General features: G+C 33.8%; 1 protein-coding gene across 2 annotated transcripts in view; it reads left to right on the top strand.

Annotated features, from left to right (window-relative positions):
- LOC129223970 (insulin gene enhancer protein ISL-1-like) overlaps positions 1-24,086 on the top strand; it is a 191,306-nt gene that overhangs the window by 59,548 nt on the left and 107,672 nt on the right. For both annotated transcript variants that reach the window (XM_054858355.1, XM_054858354.1), the window contains exon 4: positions 13,062-13,354. In XM_054858355.1, the coding sequence (XP_054714330.1) occupies positions 13,062-13,354 (293 nt within the window). The remainder of the gene's footprint in view (positions 1-13,061; positions 13,355-24,086) is intronic.

Genomic DNA, 24,086 nt, shown 5'->3' with positions numbered 1-24,086 from the left:
CCTCTAGAAATGTCTTTTTATTTCCATTCAATTTTCAGTGGTCACCATCTTAACTTGATTTCCTATGTATACCGTGGGATTTCATCTCTTCCAGAACCTATAACGCCGTAAAACTTCATCTCTATGAAACCCCAATTAATCTTCATTCTTTGTCCTCGCATCTAAATTGCAAGGACCACAATCTCAGAAAAAAAGTGAAAACCCCCAAATCAACGTTAGAGAAAAATACCCCAAAAGCCCCTGAAACGCCAAAGCAGTTAAGATTGTTTGAAAAAATAAAGAACTGCATTCGAGCCAAACCAGTAGATCAAAAACCTCTAGAAATGTATTTTTATTTCCATTCAATTTTCAGTGGTCACCATCTTAAATTGATTCCCTATGTATAACGTGGGATTTCATCTCTTGCAGAACCTCCAAAAACGTAAAACTTCAATCTCTATGAAACCACAATTAATCTTCATTCTTCGTCCTCTCCCCTTAATTTCGGACCCACACTCGCAAACAAACGGTGAGAAAACCACGAATTAGTGTTAGAGAGGAATATCTCAAAAGCCCCTGAAACGCCGAAGCAGTTAAGATTGTTTGAAAAAATGGAGAACTACATTCGAACAAAACCAAAATTAGTAGATCTAAGGAAGAAAATCTCTAGAAATGTCTTTTTATTTCCATTCAATTTTCAGTGTTCACCATCTTAAATTGATTTCCTATGTATACCGTGGGATTTCATTTCTTCCAAAACCTCCAACACCGTAAAACTTCATCTCTATGAAACCCCAATTAATCTTCATTCTTCGTCCTCACCCCTTAATTTCGGGGCCCACACTCGCAGACAAACAGTGAGAAAACCCCGAATTAGCGTTGGCGAGGAGTGTCCCCCCACAGATTCGCCATGGGAGGATAGACAAAAAATTGCACCTTTTAAGACCATCATCGATTATTAACGGACAATTATTATCCTCTTTGAACGTGGCGCTTTTGACAGCCGGCGATCCTAGTGGGCGGACAGAGTTCTCACGACTGGGGTAGGCGCGTGTCCTCTAACCCCCCACTGACAAGGGGATTCGCGGCAGTTTCACCACAAGGCACTGATTCTTCACGCTGGGGGAGAGAATAAAAGGGTAGTCTTAGTGAACATGGTCAATTATTTAGTAGTCAATTGAAAAAAAAATGATCGATATAAACTTTGCATTGTATTGAGAGGAACTTTTCAATTAGAGCCATTGAAGTGGTTCCCCTATTTTTCTGACTTGGAAGGTGATAAAAGTCTTTGAACTTTTGAGAAAATGAGCTACGAAACTGAAACCCCAGATAATTTAGTTAAAAAAATAAATCCGAACTTTTCAAAACCCACTTAAATTTGACAAAGTTCTTGATCGAGGCATGTTGGAAAACCTTCTTAAATTGAATATATATATATATATATATATATATATATATATATTATGTGTGTGTGTGTGTGTGTGTGTGTGTGTGCTCCAAAACTCCTGGAGTCGGATTCTGTCCTTTTCACTTCTACTGCACTGCTCCGCTACTATAACACTATATTCCTATTGTATATTCGGGTATTGTTAAACTTTTTTCATTTGAGACGCACGTGGAGGGGAAATAGTTTCTGAATTTTCCCCCTTTTACACTTTCAACACCCATTACCATACTTATCATCTCTTTTCTTCAGACATTTAGTCCCATGTTCCTGGGGAAAAAAATGGCAGCATCGTAGTTAAATTAACAATAAAACTTAACTAACTAAATTTTTAATCTTATGGACTGATTAAAATATTTTGGAATCTTGAGTATAGTATGGTTTTCATAAGTTGTCTTCCGATCCCCTGAGGCTTAAACTATTCCATTTGTAAAAGTTCTTTTGCGTTTCCCATTATTTTAAGAAACTATGTTTACAGCAGAATTTCCTTTATAGAAATGCCCCAATGTGATGCATTTCGTGGTTAAGGGAATGTAGGGCATAAATAAGAAAAGAACGATGTTATTTACAATAAAACTTGAATTGAAACATTATTTTTTATTTTCGGCAGTTAATTTGTACCTTCGAAAAAGGTGGAAAAGTTTATCTTTTTTTTATTGGAGCAAAGTGAAAAATAAAATGTTTTTTAAAAGAAATATTTTCTATCTGATTATAAAAAATACTTTTGCTCAAATGAATTTGTAAATAAAGGAATGAATGAATAAAGTAATGGATAATGAAACAATAAACAAATAAATTTATTAACATAAGATAAAAAAAATGAGTTAATAAAATTATGAATGAATAAGAAAATAAGTGAATGAATAAATAAGTAAATTACTTAATGAAGTAATGTAAATTAATTAATTTTTAATGAATATGTAAGTGATTTAATAAATGGTTGAATAAATAAACGAAATGAACTACATATTTCACTTTGCCCTATCCCATCCGCTTTTTCCAGCATATATTTGACTCATAGCACAAAATATTTGAAATAAAAATAAGCTTAATATTAAATAAATAAATACTGCATCGAATGTTAGAAAGTATATATCAATATTTAAAATAACAAGAACTAAACAAGAAAAATAATTTCTGACTTACTACAAAATATTACAATTTGTGTATCAATGTTTGAAAATTGCTTGTTTATTTATATACTTTGATCTTGAGAGATAACTTTTCCCTGAATAGAATAGACTACATGTGTGACAACATATTTAAAATATTACCAGATTCCCTTACTTCTAAGCCTCCTGAATGTCTGAGATAAAAAAAATCTGCTTCAGTATATTGCTCTGCTTAGGTAGAAAACATTTATAGCGTATTTATTCAAGTTTGTTTCATGTGTAAACTATAATTATGTATTATAACTTTCGGGTGAATGTTTTCATACCTTTTTTTCCCCTTATTTTGTTAAAGACATTAATTTACTTCATAAAATCTTAGTTTATTTAGTCTTCCAAAATGGTGGATTTATTTTATTTTGCTCTGTTTAAACGATCACCATTCGATTTGTGCTGTTGTTTATTTATTTATTTTTTGCACTCATAGGAAGAAAAAAGATATTTCACAAGGAATTGCTAATAGTGGATGTTTTCAATTAAATTTCTTTTTTTTCCTTATTAATCTCCTATTAATACTTTATAATATCGTTTCTTTTAGATAGTACGTTTATTTTTATTGTTTCATTTATTTATTCCATACCGGTTGTTCAATAGGTTATGCTCTTTTATTTGATGTGAAAATGTTAGACTAATAATACACGGATTGTTTTTTTTTTTTTTTTTGCCAAATGGGTCAGCTAATTTCTTAATTGCCTTTAATAATGATTTCTTATCGTCCTCTTTATAGTTTATTGATATTTTATTTTTACTAAAAATGGGTGCTAAATTTAAAAAATATAAAGTAATTTTTTATCACTCGTTGACCAAAAAAATGTGTTTCATTCATTTACCTTATTGAATTGCCTTCACTTCATCATTTCTTGAATATATCTCATTATTTTTGATAGACATAAAAGCATTTATTTATCTATACGAATGCCAGTCATTAACACTTAAGTTACATGTCGTCTGACTTTCCAATGTTTTCTGACAATGCAATTGAAATCTTTCAGTGCAATAGTCGTGTCCATATGACATAGAAACATCTAATCGATTTTCTTACCATTATTTTACTTTTTTAACTGTTTGCGAGGAGCCTGATATCATTTTTTTTTTCAAGAGTACATCTGATCACGTTTTCTGACTTGTTGTATTAATTTTTCAAAAAAGCGGAAAGAATGTAAATACAGCTTTCTAGTTTTTACGAACGTGTGTTGTTTTGTAGTATGGTTCAAAATAATAATGAGAGAGTGAGAGAGAGGTGGAAAAATCTGATTAACAATACTTATAGTTGAGGCAAGTCTAACCTTTATGGAAGCACTCTGAAGGCTAAAGTCTTGGTTTCCTAGGAGCCAACTCGCCGATCGTTGGCGTCGCTCCTCGCCGAAGAGAAAACTTGATTTTTCTGCGCACGCGCGCCCGAGCTAAATCGACGTCGTGAATGGCCACGCCAGAATACACTTTGATTTCAGCGTAACGGCGAGGAGCGACGTCGAAGATCGGCGATTTGCTCCAAGGAAACCAGGGCTTATGTAGATCCTAATCAAAGTAGTACGACGCTGCCAAACGCTTGCCTTATTTATAGTTTTCTGTCAAAGTCGGTTTGCGTAAAATTTTAGAGATATTAATTTCTTCGAATTCAATCGAACATTTGTATGAAACGAATTTATGGCTATTCTACTCAAAGTTGAATTCTATAAAGATTTGAGCGAGATAGAAGAGCATATTCTTATTTCCTTTTCGAAAATATTGCCTGTGATAACCCGGCCTTCCGTCCTCCCTCGTGCAGAGTTTCCCCTCACCACTTGTCGAACCCTCTTTTCCACTCGAACATAAAAAGCCCGATTTTGAGAGAGGCTATTTGCACACCAGTTGGATTCTCACATGTCGCTTCCCACAGGATTCTCTACCCAGAAATCTGATCTTCTCTTTCCCCATTTTCCTGCAGCAAGTTAATTAAAAAGAGTTTCGTTTCAATGAAATATGCAATTACTTAATTGTATGCGGTCTTCGACTTTTGAAGATAACACTGGCCTACATTTTTTTCTTCATGAAAAAGTGGTTAAAGTTTAATAGGTGCCCTATAGTAAATGTTGAGTGCTGTTCACGAATCTGAGCTTAGTTTTTTTCCAGCACGTCAGGTTTTCAAGAAAAGTGTGCAAGAAAATTATCATAGAAACTGCCAAAAGTACTGAGAGAATATTTATTGAAACTATATTTAATAGAAAATTCCTACGAAATTGCGTTGGTCATAAAAAAACAAACAATGCAGTTTTATTTACGTGAGACAATCGTTGTTTTTTTATTTTATTTTTGAATAAAATTGTTTTTTTTCTTTTTCATCGGTTTTGTCGTTTGAACTTTCATCTAATGATTGCTGTTGGATGGTCAGAAAAGGTGGAGGAATGGGAATTCCTGGTCCATGAGGTACAGGTCGGGGATATTTCGATAATTGAGAATCTGGCGCGGTCGTCTCATTTTTGGCGAAAATAATTTTATTTTGGTAACCCTGCTGGTTTATAGTAACCCTATGTGAATAGATGTTTCCGATCTCTTTGTTTTGATTTGTAAAGAAAAATACCTCTCGCGCAGGCGCTTGAGACAAAAATTGAAGCCAATGAAGAAAGATCGCCAGATTCCCAATTATCGAAATATCCCCTATAGGTCGTGTGGCAGATGGTAAATCAGGATACTGAATGGTACGTTTATCTATCGAACTGAAACCCTTGACATCGTAGGAGCAAAAGTAACAGTCGTCTTAGTGGTTTTTTGGTTTCCTATATAGTACCATAGAAATGCCAAAGAGTAAAGAGCTAAGTGTACCTTTTGTCCACTTTCTCAGTAGCTAAGCACACTTTGTTGTAGAGCCCAACGTTTTTCCTGATCACAAAGCTTTACACCGAAGTATGCGTGATAAGCTTTCTTAATAAAAACTGTTATGTTTCGTTAATGCTTAGTAATCGTTAAATCACCACACACGTAACAAAATGTATCAGGTTAAGTTTTTACACTTTCTTGATGACACTATGACGCACTAAACACTCAGAAAACAAAACACAACTCGATGCTACAAACAACTGACGCTAACTATTTCGTAAACAACTGCCGCTGCCGTCTAGTTGACTAGACGTTAAATCCCGGTTATCACAAATTAGCCATTTCAACTGCGCTTGCACGCGTACTTGAGCTTTTTTGGCCTTTCTTTTTTAAGATTTCGTGATGCTTGTTTATATTTAGGCTGAGCTAGAGTCCCAACAAATTAATGACGCGATTAGAATATTTTCACAGCGATTTCGTGATGCATTTTATGAAACTATGGATATGAATAACTAATAATCTTTATAATGTAAAGAGAAAAATGACACTTCAATATTTATTGGTTTAGAAATATTTATTTAACATAAACGTAAAACATATTGTGTACTTCAAAAATGATTGGAATAGGACTACAGATATCCGTCTTTTGCAGATATTTTACGTTAGGCGTAAACAGCATAGTATTATACATTACTAGCATTCCCGTACCCGGCATTTCTCGGGTAATGGAGTTAGCAGGTGTTAACAATGCTTGGTGCACCTAGTTTCGAAAATCCCCTATAATAATTACTTATTACCTATAATTTTTTCTAATTTTGGGAGGATCCCGGGGCCCCTGGACTGTTTATATATATGGCCCTTGTCCTTAACCGATCTTTAACTGTTATTAACGATCCTTTTAAAGTATTGATTATCTTTGCTAACACAGGCCATCCACATTTTATTGTTATACCTATGTTTAAGCAAGAACTTCTTTGTATACAACATTGTTAGTTTTTTTTTCTGGTGCTAAAATTATTAAGCTGCTTGATGAACTGACTTTGGAGACACATAAAATTGGCCGTGTGAAAAAAAGTCTTCTCTTAACTCGATCCCTGCTACTTTTAATGTCTGTCCTTGTGACTTATTTACGGTTATTGCAAAGCAAACTTTTACAGGAAACTGCACTCTTCTAAATTCAAAAGGATAGTCCGCCTGTGATGATGTTCTTAAAAACATCGTTTCTAGTTTTGAAAAAAATGAAAGCAAAAGACAGAAACATTATTATTTGACTTGAGAAAAGCCTCGAAGAATCACATGAGAAATAAAAACAATATCAAATTCAAAATTCGCTATCGACCAAAAGTTGAGATAAAGTACTGAATAATGATTTGAATGGAGGAAAGCCTCCGAAAATAAGGGATTTAAATTTCAATGACAGATTTTAATTTCACAGAAATTAAGGGGTTTTAATTAATTTCTCCTGAACTAATTGATATTTCGAAAAATCCTTTCTTAGTGGATACTTTTGTAATCATGTGGACATGCCTGCCAAATTTCAAGCCTGAGACTTCAGCGGTATTGGCTGTGCGTTGATGTATATATATATATATATATATATATATATATATATATATATATATATATATATATATATATATGTTATCTCAGGACATTGATTTTTATATATTAAGATTATTTAGGTTGTGAGGGTTCGGCTTTGTATTAGAAGTGACGCTGCAATTCTAGTACGCTCTTCTGAGGTTAAAAATTTGGCACTGAAAAGGGACAGAAAAATCAGACACAGAATCCGTTAATAATTAAGACGCAAAACTCAATCTTTAACGAGGCCTAAAAACTAAATCAGAGAAAGCTTTGTGATTTCTAATTTTTATCTGTTGCCATCTCATATTTATTAACAAATCTAAAATGTTTGTCATTAATTTTAGCAAGATTTTTGAAATCAACGAATTCCACGCGCAAGCGCAGTTGAAATGGCAAATTTTTGATAACCGGAATTTAACGTTGAGTGTCTAGTTGACTTTGACAGATGCGAAAATAAAAAAGTGTTGCCACTCAAGTTTGTTTATTTGAAATGAAATAAATATATTATTTTACTAAAATATTTTTAATAGATGTATCAAGGCTTCGTCAGGGCTCACTAGAGATTGAGTATACTAAAAATTAACTTCGGGGGTCTGCATGGGGCTGAGATACAGAGGAGTGAAAAACTGTTCTGTCATGTAAACTGTCCTTAATCGCGTGCTTATTTTCTTTCGTCTTTCTTGGCGGTAGATATTTGGTTTTGTTGGTGGCCGACATCTGGTTTTCTTGGTAGTAGGACATTTTAAAGAAAAATTCCTATGCAATTTATGAAATATCCATAAGGTACTTTTTTGCTTTAGTACAAAATATCTCATAAGGTTTTTTTATTTTTTGATTTTGTGAAAAATCTTGACGTGATGGGCTAAATCCAAATTCATATTCAGAACTAGCCGCCTGCGGCGACCAGCTGGTCCGCCTTTTTACGTAATTCGCTTTTTTGCGCCAGGGTTGCCGCCTTTGGCGGCTGCTTAGACAATTTAGCGACGGTATTAATCAATGTTTTTCTCTATATAACTATTATCATTCGCCTTTTTACGCCAATGTTGACTTCTTCGGCGGCTGCTTAAAAAAAATTGTCGATGGCATTAATCAATCTTTTTCTCTATACATCAATATTAACATTCGTCTTTTTACGCCAAGGTTGCCGCCATCGGCGGCTGCTTAAAAAAAATTTGTATTGAATAAAGTATTTTCTAGATATATCTCCTGTTATGTCCTTTGGAATATTTTTCAGGAAGGGGGAGGGGAGGCACAAAAGGCATACTCTTCATGCAAATTTTGTCGGAAAATAACAAAAAGCATGTGAAATCATTGTTTTTTCAAAGTCTTGGTGTGTGTGTGGGGGTGGGTGGGGTGGGGTAGGCTATTGATCCCCCGTTGAAGTTCCTCTATTTCTTACTGTTCATCTACTGTATCCACCTCTATATTTGTCCACATTTCTTTCTCTCTATCTATCTATCTATCTATACGATCCATGCATATCTACCTCTGATAGTAATTAACAATCCTTTCTATGTAAAAAAAAAAAAAGAATTTGCCCACTTAATATCATCTCTCTATCCACCAAACATAACCACCAATCCCTACAAAAATCATGCAAAAAAGACCGCGGGCTTTATTTATTTACTTAAAATTACACGCAAAAAAAGGCTCTATATTCCCTGTAGTGTCCAAAAAGCAGCGCTTGCAAAAGATAAAAAAATCACCGCTTTTATTGAATTAAAATGCGCAAAAATATTTGACCAAAAATAAATATAGCAAACAGTCCAGAAAAAAAAAGTTGGAAAAATAAAGATCTGAGAAATCTCTGAACGTTAAAAAAAAAGGCAGAGAGAAAGCAAACGATTTAAGTTAGGTCACGTGATGAGGAAGTGCGGTACTCAGCCGGCAATGCTTACAGGTCGCGTCGTGTTCTGCATTTAAAAAATTGTAAAAAAAAACTTTTGCGTATTTTTAAAAACTTTTCCCTTCTGAAGGGGGCGGAATGTTTTTACTATTACCAACTAAAATTTTGGAATTTAGGGCTTAATACTTTTTGCAGGATGGGTTTCGAAAAAACTAAACCCAGAAAAAAATGCGAAATAAAGGTTTTTTCAAAAATTTATAAAAAATACAAAAATTGCTCTATCTTCAAAATTTTTTCTTTCATCATATTTAAAATTAAATTTTCTACACTATAGTACAAAAAATATTTGTGTGGTGCGATTGGTTCGGGGTCTGTGAGGTAAAAAGTGCAAAAAAAAAAAAAACGCATAAAACATTAAATAACTTTTATTTTCTATTAAAAATATCAAAAATCGAAGCCCGAGGTGCACATCTTCAGCAAAAACTGCACCAGTATACCAAATTTCATCTTTCTAGGCCTTACCGTTTTCCCGGGATGCGCGCCAAACACACACACACAAACATCTTATTTTATTATATGTATAGATAGCTCAGCGTACTCGTATTTACTAAGGACACTTGTCAAATTCAAAACACCAAAAAACATGTAGGCCTGTGTAATTGATTCCGAAAAGGTGTACATTGGTTGAAAAAAGGACGAAAAAATAAAATTCAGAATATTTATTGTATGGAATACAAATAAACAGCAAACACTTTGGGAAGTTAGTAGTCATGGCCAGACTAATGCAGCATGAGAACTCGAGTGGACTTTTGCAATCTCTTGAGTACAACCAGGCCCGCCGAGAGCCAATGTGGGTCCCATGTCAGTTTGGTCCCCTTCCCCCCATAAAACTTATAAGATTTGTACAACTCTGATTCCGAGCCGGGCCCCCCAAAGGACCGGGCCCTTAGTTTCCGACAAAGCTAACATGGCCTCTCGTTGGCCTTGAGTCCAACCATTCTGAGATGAAACCAACCTGAATCCAGACGAACATGAAGTGTTTGAACTATTTACCTGAACAAAACGCTGACTGAAACTTTTATTATTTATATACAAATTTCGCCGCAAAAATTTTCCTAACTTGAAAAATGCTTAAAAACTATTGCACGTAAAGAAATGTTAATAAAATAATTGATGTACCTTTTACTCAAATAAAATCTCTAATAAGTTTAGTGTATCCAATGTAGCCCAAAAATCAGCTGCTCACCACACTATGGTGCTTTTCCCCAAGAAAATGTTTATCCTTGACGATGTTTCAAAAGCTAAGAAATGAGAATTTAAATAGTCAGTACAATGTCAAATTTGAAACTTGGTAGAAATGAAAAATCGTGTGTTTATTGGATTTTTGTTGCGTTGTATTTACAGATGTACAAATGCCTGATTTTACTGTTGTTGAACGGGAGAAAGAAAATTTGAATGAAAGTTTTGTTAAAAACGAAACTTAACAAACGATCACATGACATTGAAATTCTTAGTTGCCATTCGTTTCTAAATAAATATATTAATAGCGGCGTCGATTTTAGTATTTTTTTTTTATTGTTGCTGGCAATGATAATAAACAATAAAATTAGAACTAGCTGTTTTTTGAAGCTTTTGATGTCTTGTTTAATTTTTTCGAATAATATTTCTGCATTATGAAAATTAAAGTAAATCTGTGCCTGGATTTCAGGTGCATATGATGTAAACGCGGTTTTAGTTTGCATTGTAATATTTTCGTAAGTTGCAATAAATCACCGTTACTGGTACAAATATAATATTGAGAATTCACATAAATGAAAAAGCAAAAAAAAAAAAAAAAAGATGAAAACGGCAACGTCATAATGAAAAAGTGATCATTTTAAACGAAGAAAACACAAATGTAAAGAAAAGAAAAATCTAGCAATCATTTGTTTCTTACAAATCACAGTTATATATTGAAGCAAATAATTTCAACACTTCCCTTTTCTGGTAATATTTACATTGAGATTTAGTCGGCTAGTCATGCGCATCGGACTAGTTTGGCTATCGACCAACAGTTTTACGAGACGCGGTCTACTTTCTGCGAACCGTTTTTTTCCCATTCAAACAAAGAAATCTCCGACAAGACGAGATAGAACTCATCGGCAAGATTTTTTTTTCCAAACAAAGCACGCAGCAGGACGTTCGGGTAATAAGGGCTCGGTGAATATTTGCTTTGGTCTACTTGGAGTGTTTGTCTTGAGCAAAGATTTTTCTTTCTATGTTTCCGATTAGCGGAGTTTGTTGAACCTTCTGAATCTTCTCCCTCTCTGCTGTTTGTTGCAAAGCAATCATGATTCTATGCAGACGCTTCGGAATCGGCATTCAGTGCGGCCGCAGGTGAAAAAGCAGAGCTCAGACCACAAGCCAGTGTGAGTCTGGACTGCAACAACAAAACAATCTTAGAGATGAGTTCATTTTAGTTTGTGTCAAGAAAGGCAACTCGTTGCTAGGTATTTGTCTTCAACAAGGCACCCAACAGGACGCTCGGGTAATAAGTTTTGTATAGCTACTCGTTTTTGTCTACTAAGAACATGAAGTAAGGAAGATTGGACTATACGTTAGTGGATTCTTTAATCTACTTTTGCTCATTTTTTCATTCACCATTCTGTCAAGGTTAGCCCTTGAAAAGGAATAAATGGTAGAGGAAATGCAACCGTTTATTCTACGAAGCCAGTCTTAAGTCATGTGACAGTATTTACCAGTGAAATTGGAAGAAAACAGGTTTGTTTCATTTGTTCCACACCGAACATATCCACATTCGCCGATGTAGAGCGAGGCGACTGAGCTATTTATATCGAAAGTGTTAGACTTGATCCTTTCAAGAACTAAATCCTGCTCTCTGATTCCCTGGTAACATTTTACCATGATTATAGCTGCTAATACTGAGAAATTTTAGCCTCCGATTCACATGCTGTATCTTGCTTTATAGTATCAATGAATAACGAAGGTCATCTCCTCCTTACTCCTTGTTTTTGTTTTGAACAAATATTTTTCGTTCCTTGTTCACCGTTTGCAAATTTTATTGAGTCTTCCGAATAGTTTATTTCGCTTCTGTTTATTTCCCTGTTCACCATTAGAAGAGCATGCTGGGCCATCTAAATCTTTTTTTATGCTCTGTTTGGTTCCATGTTCGAAGAATTTGTTCAGCCTCCAGAATATTTTCTTCTTCTGCTTGTTTCCATGTTCAATATTAGAAGAGTATATTGAACCATCTGAATATCTTCTTCCTGTTCTGTTTATTTCCTTGTTCACCATTAGAAGAGTTTACTAAGCCATCTGAATTTCTTCTTTATGTTCTGTTTTTTTTTGCTTGTTTTGTTTACCATTAGAAGAGTTTACAGAGCCATCTGAATCTCTTCTTTCTGTTTTGTTTGTTTCCATGTTCACCAAGAGAAGAGTTTATTGAGTCTTATAATTTTTTCTTCTTGTTCTGCTTGTTTCCATGTTCACCATTAAAATAGTATGTTGAGCTGTCAAAATCTCTTCCTGTTCCGCTTTTTTTTCATGTTCACCATTAGAGTAGTATGTTGAGCCTCCTGACTAACCTCCAGTTCTGTTTGTTTCCATGTTTACTTTTTGCATAGTTTGTTGAGTCTCATAATCTTTTCTTTTTGTTCTGCTTGTTTCCATGTTCACCAGTAGAAGAGTTTGATAAACCTACTGAATTTCTTCCAGCTCTGTTTTTTTTTAATTTATTTTCACCATTAGAGTAGTATGTTGAGTTTCCTGAATAGCTTCCTGTTATGTTAGTTTCCATGTTGACCTGTGGAAGAGTTTGTTGAACCTCCAGAATATAATTTTCTTGTTCTGTTTGTTTCCATGTTCACCATCAGAAGAGTTTGTTGAGCCGACTGAATCTCTTCCAGTTCTGTTCTTTTTTTATTTATTTATATTCACCATTAGAGTAGTATGTTGAGTTTCCTGAATAGTTTCCTGCTCTGTTTGTTTCCATGTTTACCGTTAGCAAAATTTGTTGAACCTCCAGAATCTACTTTTCCTCTTCTGTTTGTTTCCATGTTCATCATTAGAAGAGTTTGTTGAGCCGACTGAATCTCTTCCAACTCTTCTTTTTTTTATTTATTTATATTCACCATTGGAGTTGTATGTTGCGTTTCCTGAATAGTTTCCTGTTCTGTTTGTTTCCATGTTTAGCCAAATTTGTTAATTTTTCAGAATCTTAATTTAATGTCTTGTTTGTTTCCAGCTAATGCCGAGTCCATGCAGACGAATCGTAGCCGGGATTCGGTGCGGCCGCAGGTGCACAAGCAGAGCTCGGACCACAAACCGACGCGGGTCCGGACCGTCCTGAACGAGAAACAGCTGCATACGTTGCGCACTTGCTATGCGGCCAACCCCCGACCAGACGCCCTCATGAAAGAGCAGTTGGTGGAAATGACGGGACTCAGTCCGCGTGTGATCAGGGTGTGGTTTCAGAACAAGAGGTGCAAAGACAAAAAGAAAACTATCATGATGAAACAACTGCAACAGCAAGAGAAAGTAAGTGTCCCGTCTTCTATTCTGAAACATTTCATCTTTTCATGTACCGTATTGCTCCACATTATACGGCATGCCGGAAAAAAAAGCGAGGTTGACCAGCATGACGGGAAATTCGAATTTTCCGGCATGCCGGATAATTTGAGGTTTATTTTGCAACAAAACAGTAAATTTCCCCGTTCAGTTCCAATCCGAAAGCAAACCAATGTAAGGAAAAAAATAAATAAATCCCGAAAGTAACCTTCTCTCTCTCGAAAAAAAAAAATGTGTATTGCATATTATATGTACTTATTATTTATGGTAGGTCATTAATTATGGATTTAATTATATGACACTAAAGTAATCAATTCAGAAGCAATCATCGTTACTACGATTTGTTCATAATTTTTTTTAAATAAATTATTTTAGGTTCCTTTTAGAGAGGTAAGTTTAATTTTTATTTATTGAATGGCTATGGTAAATTCTTTAGCACTGGTTGAGGGGTGGTAGCTTACTGCTTAAATGTTTGTTTACTTAGTTTTAATCTCACTTTCATAAAATTATCGTTATTAAACAATATTTTTCTTGTTGATATAACAAATGAGATTGTTAGTAAATATTGTTACAAAATTAAACAGTTTATTAACATTAATAAGATATATATAGAACTTATATTCATTTTTAAGCTGAACATATATTTTTTATTGAATTATTTTTTTTTTTTATCCTTGAATTTTTCGGCATTCCGGAAAGAACCAAGCAAGTGTTATTGAAATTCTGGTGACCCCCGAATTTTGCGGCATGCCGGATAATGCGGGGTAATACGGTCTTTTCTTTGAAACATAGTTCTATGCTCAACAACTGTGTTTAACCCTTCATAAGAAATTTTCAAATACGCAGAACTTTGCAGGGTCTTGTTAAATAAAGAAATTTTATGAAGCTCCTCAAGTGAGAAAAGTGTAAAAAGTAATTAATTTTCAGTTATCCTTGTGATCCCATGACAGTAGAGCGCCATAAATCTGAACTAATTAAGACTATGGAATGTTTAGATTTTTAAAATGTTCGGATTTTCAAATCAAGAGCCTAACTCATACTATTTAGGAAAATGTAATGTATAATTGTAGGAAATTTTTAATCAAATAAAGTGGTTATATAATATGTATATACATAACATACAGTACAGTATGTAACGCTAGAATATGCAATTACAATCCTTACCAAAATTTGACAAATGTTCACTCTCATAGCTTACTGAACAAATAGGAAAATTTATTATAACGTCAAGGGAGTGCACATTTTTGAAGTTTGTACTTTTGACGTTTAGGATTTTTGAAGCTCGGATTTTTGATGTTTCGGATTTTTGACGTTCTAAAGTATTTCGTTAGTTCTTGTTGCGAAAAAAAGAAACAGAAAATTTAAATTTGTTATAATTTGATCTAGTGCGTGATCAAAGTAGGCTTGAAGTATCTCAATTTTTAAAATATACTTATTTGCTTTATAAGCGTTTTTGTTTAACCCAAACGTTTAAAATGCTTATTAAAGCAATTCAAAAATTTAGCAATAGTGAACATGTGGTTATAATTAATATTTACACTATGTCATGAAACGTGAAAACATACATATTTAAGGTTCTCAATAAAAACAAAATAATTCAAGAAATATTGATATTCTCATCTTATTTCGTTTCTCAAAACGCTTTCATTATTTTTGAAATTATTACAATAAAAATAAACTATTTACAATGATTAAATTTCCTGTGTAAATCATTCCAAATGTTTTATCTTCTTGGAATTGTTTTGAGGAATTACTTATTATTTTGAGTGTTTACAACATTGCCAGCAAATTAATGTTGTCCTAATTTTTACGAAGTTTCATTTTCTTAATTAAATATTTATTCCAAGAAAAATCTTGCAACATATTTTTCTTGGAATTTTGCATTTGGCTGATTATATTTACATTCATAATGATCTTTTCTTTCTTATGGTGCATGGACATCTTTATCAGTTACTCTTTCTTGAATTTATTAAAAGGAAATTATTGGCACTCACATAACTCGTTTTCTCCCTCTCTTTTTTGCTAAAGTCTTGGAATTACATGCAAATAAGTCATTTTTTTATCTGTCACTTTACCTGTTGATATATATTGTTATTTTTACGTTTCACACATATTTTTAATCACTTTACTCTTTCCCGAAATCATTAAAAGTAGATGATTGATATATATCACTCTTTTTTCCTTTGTTTTGCTAACATCTTGCACTTATATGTGAATAAGTTACTTTAAAAAAATATCGTTTTGCTCGTGGGGACATTTTGTTGCTTTTTATGGTTTGAGAATGTCTTTACCGCGTTACTCTTTCTCAAATTCATGAAAAGGAGATAATTGATGTGCATTCAAACTTCCTTCCTTTCTTCTGCTAAACTCTTGGATTTATATGCAAATAAGTTACTGAAAATAATATCGCTTGTAGAGACATTTTGTTGCTTTTTATATTTTGGGAATGTCCTTACCGCGTTACTCTTTCGCGAATTTACTAAACCTTTATTAATTCATAGAGTCTTTGGTTGAATTTACCTCGCCATTTATTTATTTACCTTTTAAGACTAGAATTACGGGAGGGGTCGTTTTGACCCCAAGCAAGCTTTTTTAGCTTACTGCTTCTCTGTATTTTCGCAAAAAAATTGATCCTTCCTTGACTTTTCCCAAATCATCGTGCTGTGTTATAATTTAAAGTTTTCAAGAAAGTTGTATTTTATTTAAAACCCAAACTAAATAGTTGTTCTTAAAATGTGTGCAGGCGTCATTTTGACCTTTTTGAGCAAAAAAGAAAAAATTTAAACACATTTACTAATTCTGAAACAGAGCAGAAACTCAAAAATACCTCTTAGAACATTTCATTGCAAGAACTTGAAACATTCATAATGTTTTCGTACATAAAAGCGGGAATTAGTCGCTAGTCTCTGAAATGACACTCGAACAGCGCTGATTATTTTGAGTGTATTTTAACTTTTTTAAAACTACAGCACTATTTGTCCTTAAAGTCTCTACATCCTTTAAACAAATTACATTCATTATAAATATCTTTATTTTAAACTGATTTTTACAAATATATAGCATTACTAGGGGGCTATCGCCCCCTGCTCGCTGACGCTCGCCAACCCCCGGAACTGCTTACGCAGTTCCTTCGGATCGCTACGCGATCCGAGCTCGCTACGCTCGCTCACCGGTCACCAAATATTGGTCTAGCTTTATCTGTATCAAAAAAAAGTAGTTTTTCTTTTCTTAATATGAATATCATAACACTTATAATTTTCATACATTTAAAAGGGGACAATTACTTTGACATGCAACTCGTGCATTGGATTATTATAAAGCAAAAGTTTGCAATTCTATTATCTTTTGAGAGAAGTATGCAAAGGAACATTTTTGTACTAATGTTACAAACATAATATAATCTTTCTTTCCTACATTTACTGAATGCAAAAGAAATTGCAGCGAAAAAAAAAAACCCTACAATGTTAGCATACTTAAAAACATTTCTTGGTCATTAACTATATTATGTTCAGTGTCAAAATATGTGTATATATATATTTCAAAATGTCTAACAGTTGCAAAGAGCAAGCAACTTCTGACATTCTCTGAAAGCAGTGATTTAGTAAAAAAAAATGTTAGAATGAGTGTTTTAAAAGTCAAGAAACTAAATCCAGTGGCACGACAGCTTATGAGGGCCAAGGCCTACTGTACCCATCTCACTCCTTCTAACAAAGGGCTCTGGGGTGCTAGGCAGATGTTCCAGTTAAGAGGTCAGCCTAACGCGGAACCCCCGGTGTTTAGTTCCCAAGCATATTTGGAACTTATTTTATCGACCCACTGAAGGAATGAACAGCTGAATCAATCATGCCCAACCTGGAGATCGAACCCGGACCTGCAGCGTGGAAGGGCTACCAGTTTGCCTCTGGCACTTGAATATAATTTACGAAGAAGAGAGCAGTGGGCTACGGAGTCTTTAGGTGAAAGATCTGAACGCAGATTGATCAGAAATGCTGCCAATACGCTAAGGTGCACAAATTTATACCGTCTTCAAATCGAGAGAATTTTGCAAGTGTTTCCGAATACATTTACGGACTAATCATGCACTTTACTGGAGGAAAAGGGTTGACCTAAGACTGATAATTATAAAACTGCAGAAAAATATTATTGTAGCAAAAAAAAAATTATTGATTATTATATAACGCTAATATTTGTCATACCTCGGATACCATTTATTTCATTCGATAGCAATATGCCTTTTAAATTCAAACGTAAACAATTTCCTGTTAGATTAGCCTTCCTAATGACTATAAATAAAGCAGAGGGTCAAAATGATTTTGTGAAAACATATTAGCAGTAAAATCAGGTTTCCAAATTTGTTGCTTTACTTTGCCACTGTGACTCAGTTCTTAACATCAATGCCATTGCAAAAGTATGTGAAATGTTTCGCTCTTCAGGCCTTCACGATTCAATTTGTTGCTTTACTTTGTCATTGTTGTTCAGTTCTTAACTTCAATGGATTGCAAAACTAATTGACATATTTTGCAATGAGAATTGTCCAATAAATTCATTTAGTCTATGTGGAATAGCATAATACAGTGAAGCACGGTTTATACGTTTCTCTTCTATTCGTTTTTATCAATTATATGTTTTTTAAATTGTCCCTGGAGGGTCTAATATACATTTTCTTTACAAATTATACATTTTTTCATCTGTACACTTTTTTCATAGTCCCTTCAAAAACGTATAAGCGGTGCTTCACTGTATGTAAAAAAATGTGGTTGCAAAAAAAAAAAATTCAGTATTTACAGGTTGCAGTTAGTTAAGTTTCACCACGAAAAGAAGGCGGATGTCCTTGAAGGGAAACATCATTTGTAATAGGTAGAATCTTCCAGAAAGCACCAAATAGTAAGAGGCATAGTCTCGCTAATCCTATCTATTCCAAAATAATCACAAACAACCTATTACAAATGATGTTTTTGCATTAAGGTCATCCACCTTCTTTTTGTGGTAAGCTATAGCAGGGCTGTGGAGTCGGACTGGTTTTATGGTACAGGAGTCAGAGTCGAAGGTTTAAAATTTCAAGAGACGGAGTCAGTAATTTTCTCTCAAAATTCGCAGCTCTCCCAATATTTGAGGAGTCACAGCCAGAGTCAGACTAATTTTGGGTAAAGGAGTCGTAGTCTCTAAAAATCCTGTAGTCAGAGTAAGACATTTTTCCTCCGACTCTGCAGCCCTCGTAAGCAGGGAACTTTAATTTTTGTAAGCACTATGGTTAAAAGAAAAACCTTTCGACATCAAGATTAACTTTGCAAAGGATTTTTAAAAAAAAGAAGAAAATCATAATACTTCTATGCATACACGATAGAAAATTTCTGGGTTTTCAGATACTATGACTCTTGAATGCCTTATATATCTGTGATTGAAAAGTGGTTTTGTCAAATCTAAAAAAATTTTATCAAAAGTTTGACTCTGTGCGTTATTTATAGTTATTAGGGGAAGGCTAATCTAACAGGAAATTGTTCACGTTTGAATTTAAAAGGCATGTTACTATCGGATAAAATAAGTGGTATTCGAGGATAAGTATCAGCATTTATTATTAGCATTTTTTTAAAAATAAAATAATATTTTTCTCCAGTTTCAATACTATCACTGTCATTTCAACTCTTTTCTCCGGTAAAGTGCATGATTATACCGGAAATATGTTTGAAAACACTTACAGAACTTACTCGATTTGCAATTCGCGGTTCACGGCGTGCGTTTGCGCGCCTAATCCTATCGGCAGCATTTCTTACCGATCAGCGCTTAAATCTTTCATCTAAAGACTCCCAAGCACACTGCTCTTTTCTTTTTAAATTATATTCAAGTGATCGAAAACACTCATTCAAAAATCGAAATTCTAATGCTAGACATCTAACGCTAGAAGCGAGTCTGCAGCACTTGTAAACAGCGATCGTAAACAAAGCGGATCGTTGCCAACGGAGAGAAAGAAATAAAGGCTCGTTTTGCGCCACGCATAAGCGTTTTATATATATAGATGTGGGGAACTATGCAGACTTCTTCTCATTGGGTCAAAATGACCCCTTCCGTATTTCTAGGCATATAAAGACCGCCGTAGTTCTAGTGTTAATTCAGTCAACTCGCACAGTGACTTCGGCAATTGCTGGAAAAATGTAAAATTCTAGGCAGCCAGACGAAACCACCTTGCCTCAAAGGATTGAAAAAAAAAAGATTGATGTACATCAAACTTTTTCTTTAGCTCTGGGATTTATGTACAAAAAAGTCACTAAAAATATCGCTTTGTTTGTGGAGACATTTTGCTGCTTTTTATAGTTTTTGAATGCCTTTGCCACTTTTCTTTTTCTCAAATTCATTAAAAGGAGATGATTGATTGTACATCAAACTTTTAACCTTTCTTCTACTAAAGTCTTGGATTTATATGCAAATAAGTTACTTAAAAAATATCGCTTTGCTTGCAGATACATTTTGCTGCTTTTTATGGTTCGGGAATGTCCTTAACGCGTTACTCTTTCGCGAATTTACTAACCCTTTATTAATCATAGTGTCTTTGGTTGAATTCAGTCAGTGATTTTTAATTCAGTCAACTCGCACAGTGACTTTAGCAATTGCTGGGAAAATGTAAAACTCTAGGCAGCCATACGAAGCCACCATGCTTCAAAGGATTAAAATAATAATAAAAAAGCTATGTGCATCAAACGTTTTTCTTTTCTTTTGCTAAACTCTTGGATTTATATGCAAATAAGTTACTAAAAATATCATTTTACTTATGGAGACGTTTTATTGCTTTTTATGGTTTGTGAATATCTTTACCACGTCACTAAATCCTTCATAGTGTCTTTCTTTGAGTTGACCTTTCCTTTAATTTAAAAAAAAAAAAAATCAGCCAACTCACACAGTGGCTTCAACAGTTGGCTAGAAAAAGGAAAAACTCTAGGTAGACTCACAGGAAGCCACCGCTTTTCAAAGGGTTAAAAAGAAGTGATTGATGTAAAACTATTTTTTTTATCTTTTGCTTAAGTTTTGCTTTATTTAGAATAAGTTACTTTAAAAAATGTTGCTTCGCCTGTGGGATATTTTTGAAGCATCCATCCTCATCCTTAACATATGCCTAAGGGGTTGCCAGCCTATTTCCCTGATTAAAATCTCCGTCTGGAGACAACGACACGGACGTGAAAACGGCCGCAATTTCATTACCTCCGATCAGTAGAAGTCCGGAGCCCGCCTCATTAGCTCATCATTATTTTTTCAGTGGGAGGGGGAGCCCCACTGTGGAAAGGGGTGACATCCTTCCTTTTTGGGAGAGAGAAAAAAAACCCAAGAGATAATACATCACGTGACCCAGATGTTTGGTAAACCAAGGCACGTGCGACTTGGCGGTTCCCCCCAAACGAGTTCTTTGAGCAGCCACAAAGTCGTCTGCTGGGAAAGGAAAATTCAGTTTGCCCCTGATGCCCCCTAGGGAAGAGCAGTCCATGGATCCTCCGCCAACCGTCCCTCCACGGTTCTTGTTTCTTTATGGGTAACCAATGCAAAAGGTATACAATTCCGCGTTCCGTAATGTCCGTAAGCCAGTAGCCAGTCCCAAAAAGACAAATTTCATCAGTTCTAATCTACTTATGGAGTCTGCCATAAGCTGATTCCCTAGAGGTTTGCGGACGTTAATCATCGGCATGCGCCACTCTTTCCCCGAGATCTCTGCTGGATGTCTTTTCTCTGACCACATAGGTTTGGGCTAGTTCCTTTCCTGCGATACAACAAGGGGTGCTGAGAAAACGGATTTACAGAGTTGTTTTTCCACTTGTGACGAATACCTATGACAAATAACGAATGCATCTTATTTTTTGATGATTTTATAAATACGTGTTTTACTTTTAAAAAGTACGGCTGATAACTCTTCTTCATGAAATGCAAAGGAATTATTAGTTATATAGTCGGACCCCGATTTAACGAATTCATCGGGACCGAAACTTTTATACGTTAAATCGGGGTTATTCGTAAATTCGGGGTGTGAAAACAATATAAAAGAAACTGCACTTACCTTATCTGAAACCCCTAATAAGCAACCGCGCAAAAATATCCATAGTTAAATTGTAAAATTTTTATTCAGCATTTCACGACTTATTACATACTAGTTAATTTGAAATTTTAAACTACTGAGTAATTGATGTTTCACAATTTCCTTGATACTTGACTCGAAATAGTTCTCTTTCGACTTTATGGAGAGAGGAAAATACTGTGTCATTTGCAGCCAGCTGCACGAGACAGGTTTTTAGTTTCCAGACCATGTAAAGCATTTGAAAAATGACAGTTGTAATGGGAGTTTCACTATCGCTTTCTGCATCAAAATCAATATTCGTTGGTTGCCCCCTCGCCCGTCAAAAATTTCTGATTCCAAGAAAAGTCTTTTCCTATTTCGGACAATATGGATATAACATTTGGAAAACAGTCCAATATTTCCTAACTCAAACTAACAAAATAATTTTTTGGGGGGCTGTTAAAATAATTCGTTAATTTGGGGTTTATTGTTCGGTAAATAGCGGTTTTTGTCTTTATTTTAATCGAGAATAGAGAAAAATTTGTTAAATCGCGAAACTCGTTAAATAGAGGTTCGTTAAATCGGGGTCCGACTGTACTTATTTCAATGTTTAATTCCTCTTCATTTCATGAAGAGGGATTATCAGTCATGTTCATCACTTGACTGATAATTCCTCTTCATTTTGTTGATCGCAACTCATATTATCGTCAGATACAATCAGTTGAAACATGCTTTTCCTATTAAAGCTTTTCGTGTACTTGTTTACAGCATTATTTTAATACGGTGTCATCTAGGTTTATTGTCAGTACAATATCTGACCACGTAACTTTGATCTAGTTATTGCCCTTTCCTGCGATGTGACAGGGGATGCTGAGAAAACAGATTTACAGTGCTGCTTTTCCATTTACGACGGATTACCTATGAAAAATAACGAATGAATCTTACTTTTGGATGACTTTTGAAATATATTTTTTAATTTAAAAAAAATAAATAGGTAATGCTGAAAATTCTTCTTAATGAAATGAAAAGGAATTATTAGTTATACTTATTTCAATATTTAATTCCTCCTCATTTCATTAAGAGGGATTATCAGTCATATTCATCACTTGACTGATAATTCCTCTTAAAATTTTGAAGATCACAATTCATAGTATCGTCAGATACTATCAGTTGAATCATGCTTTTCCTATTAAAGCTTTTCGTGTATTTGTTCACTGCATTATTTTAACACGACGTCATTTAGTTTTTATTTTTAATTATTTATTTATTTATTTATTTATTATTTTTTTTTTTTTTTTTTTTTGTCAATTTATTCTCTGACTACACAGATTTGGAATAATTATTGTCCTTTCCTGCGATGTAGTACGGGTGCTGAGAAAACATATTTAGGGTTGCTTTTCCATTTGTGGCGGATTACCTATGATATATAACAAATTAATCTTATATTTAAATAAGCTTAGAAATATTTTTTATTTTTGGAATTTTTTTTATTTAAAAAAAGTAAATAAGTTGGGCTGATAATTCTTCTTCATGAAATGAAAAAGAAATATTGGTCATACTTATTTGAGTCTTCAATTCCTCTGAATTTCATGAAGAGGGATTTTCAGTCATTTTCATCACTTGACTGATGATTCCTTTTCGGTTTGTTGATCACAACTCATGTTATCGTCAGATACTATCAGTTCAATCATGCTTTTTCTATTAAAACTTTTCGTATAGTTGTTCACTGCATTATTTTTAAACGGTGTCATTTAGTTTTATTGTCAATTCATTCTCTGACCACATAGCTTTGAGCTAGTAAACAAATTTACAGTTTTGCTTTTCCATTTGCGACGGATTGATTAACTATGAGAACAAACGAATGCATCTTACTTTTTGGATAAATTTAGAAACATATTTTTTACGTTAAAAAAGTAAATAGGTATGGCTAATAATTCCTCTTCACGAAATGCAAAGGAATTATCAGTCATAATACGATGTGTATTTAATTCCTCCCCATTTCATGAAGAGGGATCGTTAGTCATCTTCACCACTTGATTCCTCTTCATTTTGTTGATCACAATTCATGTTATCATCACAAAATTATTAGCATCATACATATGTTCGTTTGCAAATAATAACAATAAATTATAACAATAAATATATAATAAAATTATAAATATATAATAAACAATAAATTATTTTGTTATTATTGTTATTATATAAATAATAACAATAATAACAAAAAGAAGCCGAAAAAAAAAACATTTTATTTGATGTTCCCTTTCCTGCGAGGTGACTGACGCTGCAATGAAAACATATTTACACTGATAGGTTTCTTGCTTACACTTGGATGAGTTTAAAAAAGTATTATTTCTGTGCATATATATATATATATATATATATATATATATATATATATATATATATATATATATATATATATATATATATATATATATATATATATATATAGTACGACTGATAACCCCTCTTTAAGTCGTATTTGGTATCATATGTTTGGTCAAAATACGTGTTAGCATCAGGAATTTCGTTCGTTGCGTATCGTCGTTTTTTTTTTTTTTCTTTTTTTTTTAATTTCAAAGTAACAATTGCTGTAGACATAATTGGTTTAGTGTTACTTTTTCAATCGTAATGGATGCACATGTGAGAAATGACGAACGAATCCTA

This window comes from Uloborus diversus, chromosome 6, assembly GCF_026930045.1.
Source record: "Uloborus diversus isolate 005 chromosome 6, Udiv.v.3.1, whole genome shotgun sequence".
Taxonomy (NCBI): Eukaryota; Metazoa; Arthropoda; class Arachnida; order Araneae; family Uloboridae; genus Uloborus; species Uloborus diversus.
The sequence above is the reverse complement of the archived record's forward strand: the minus strand, read 5'-3'. Positions and strand labels throughout refer to the sequence as shown.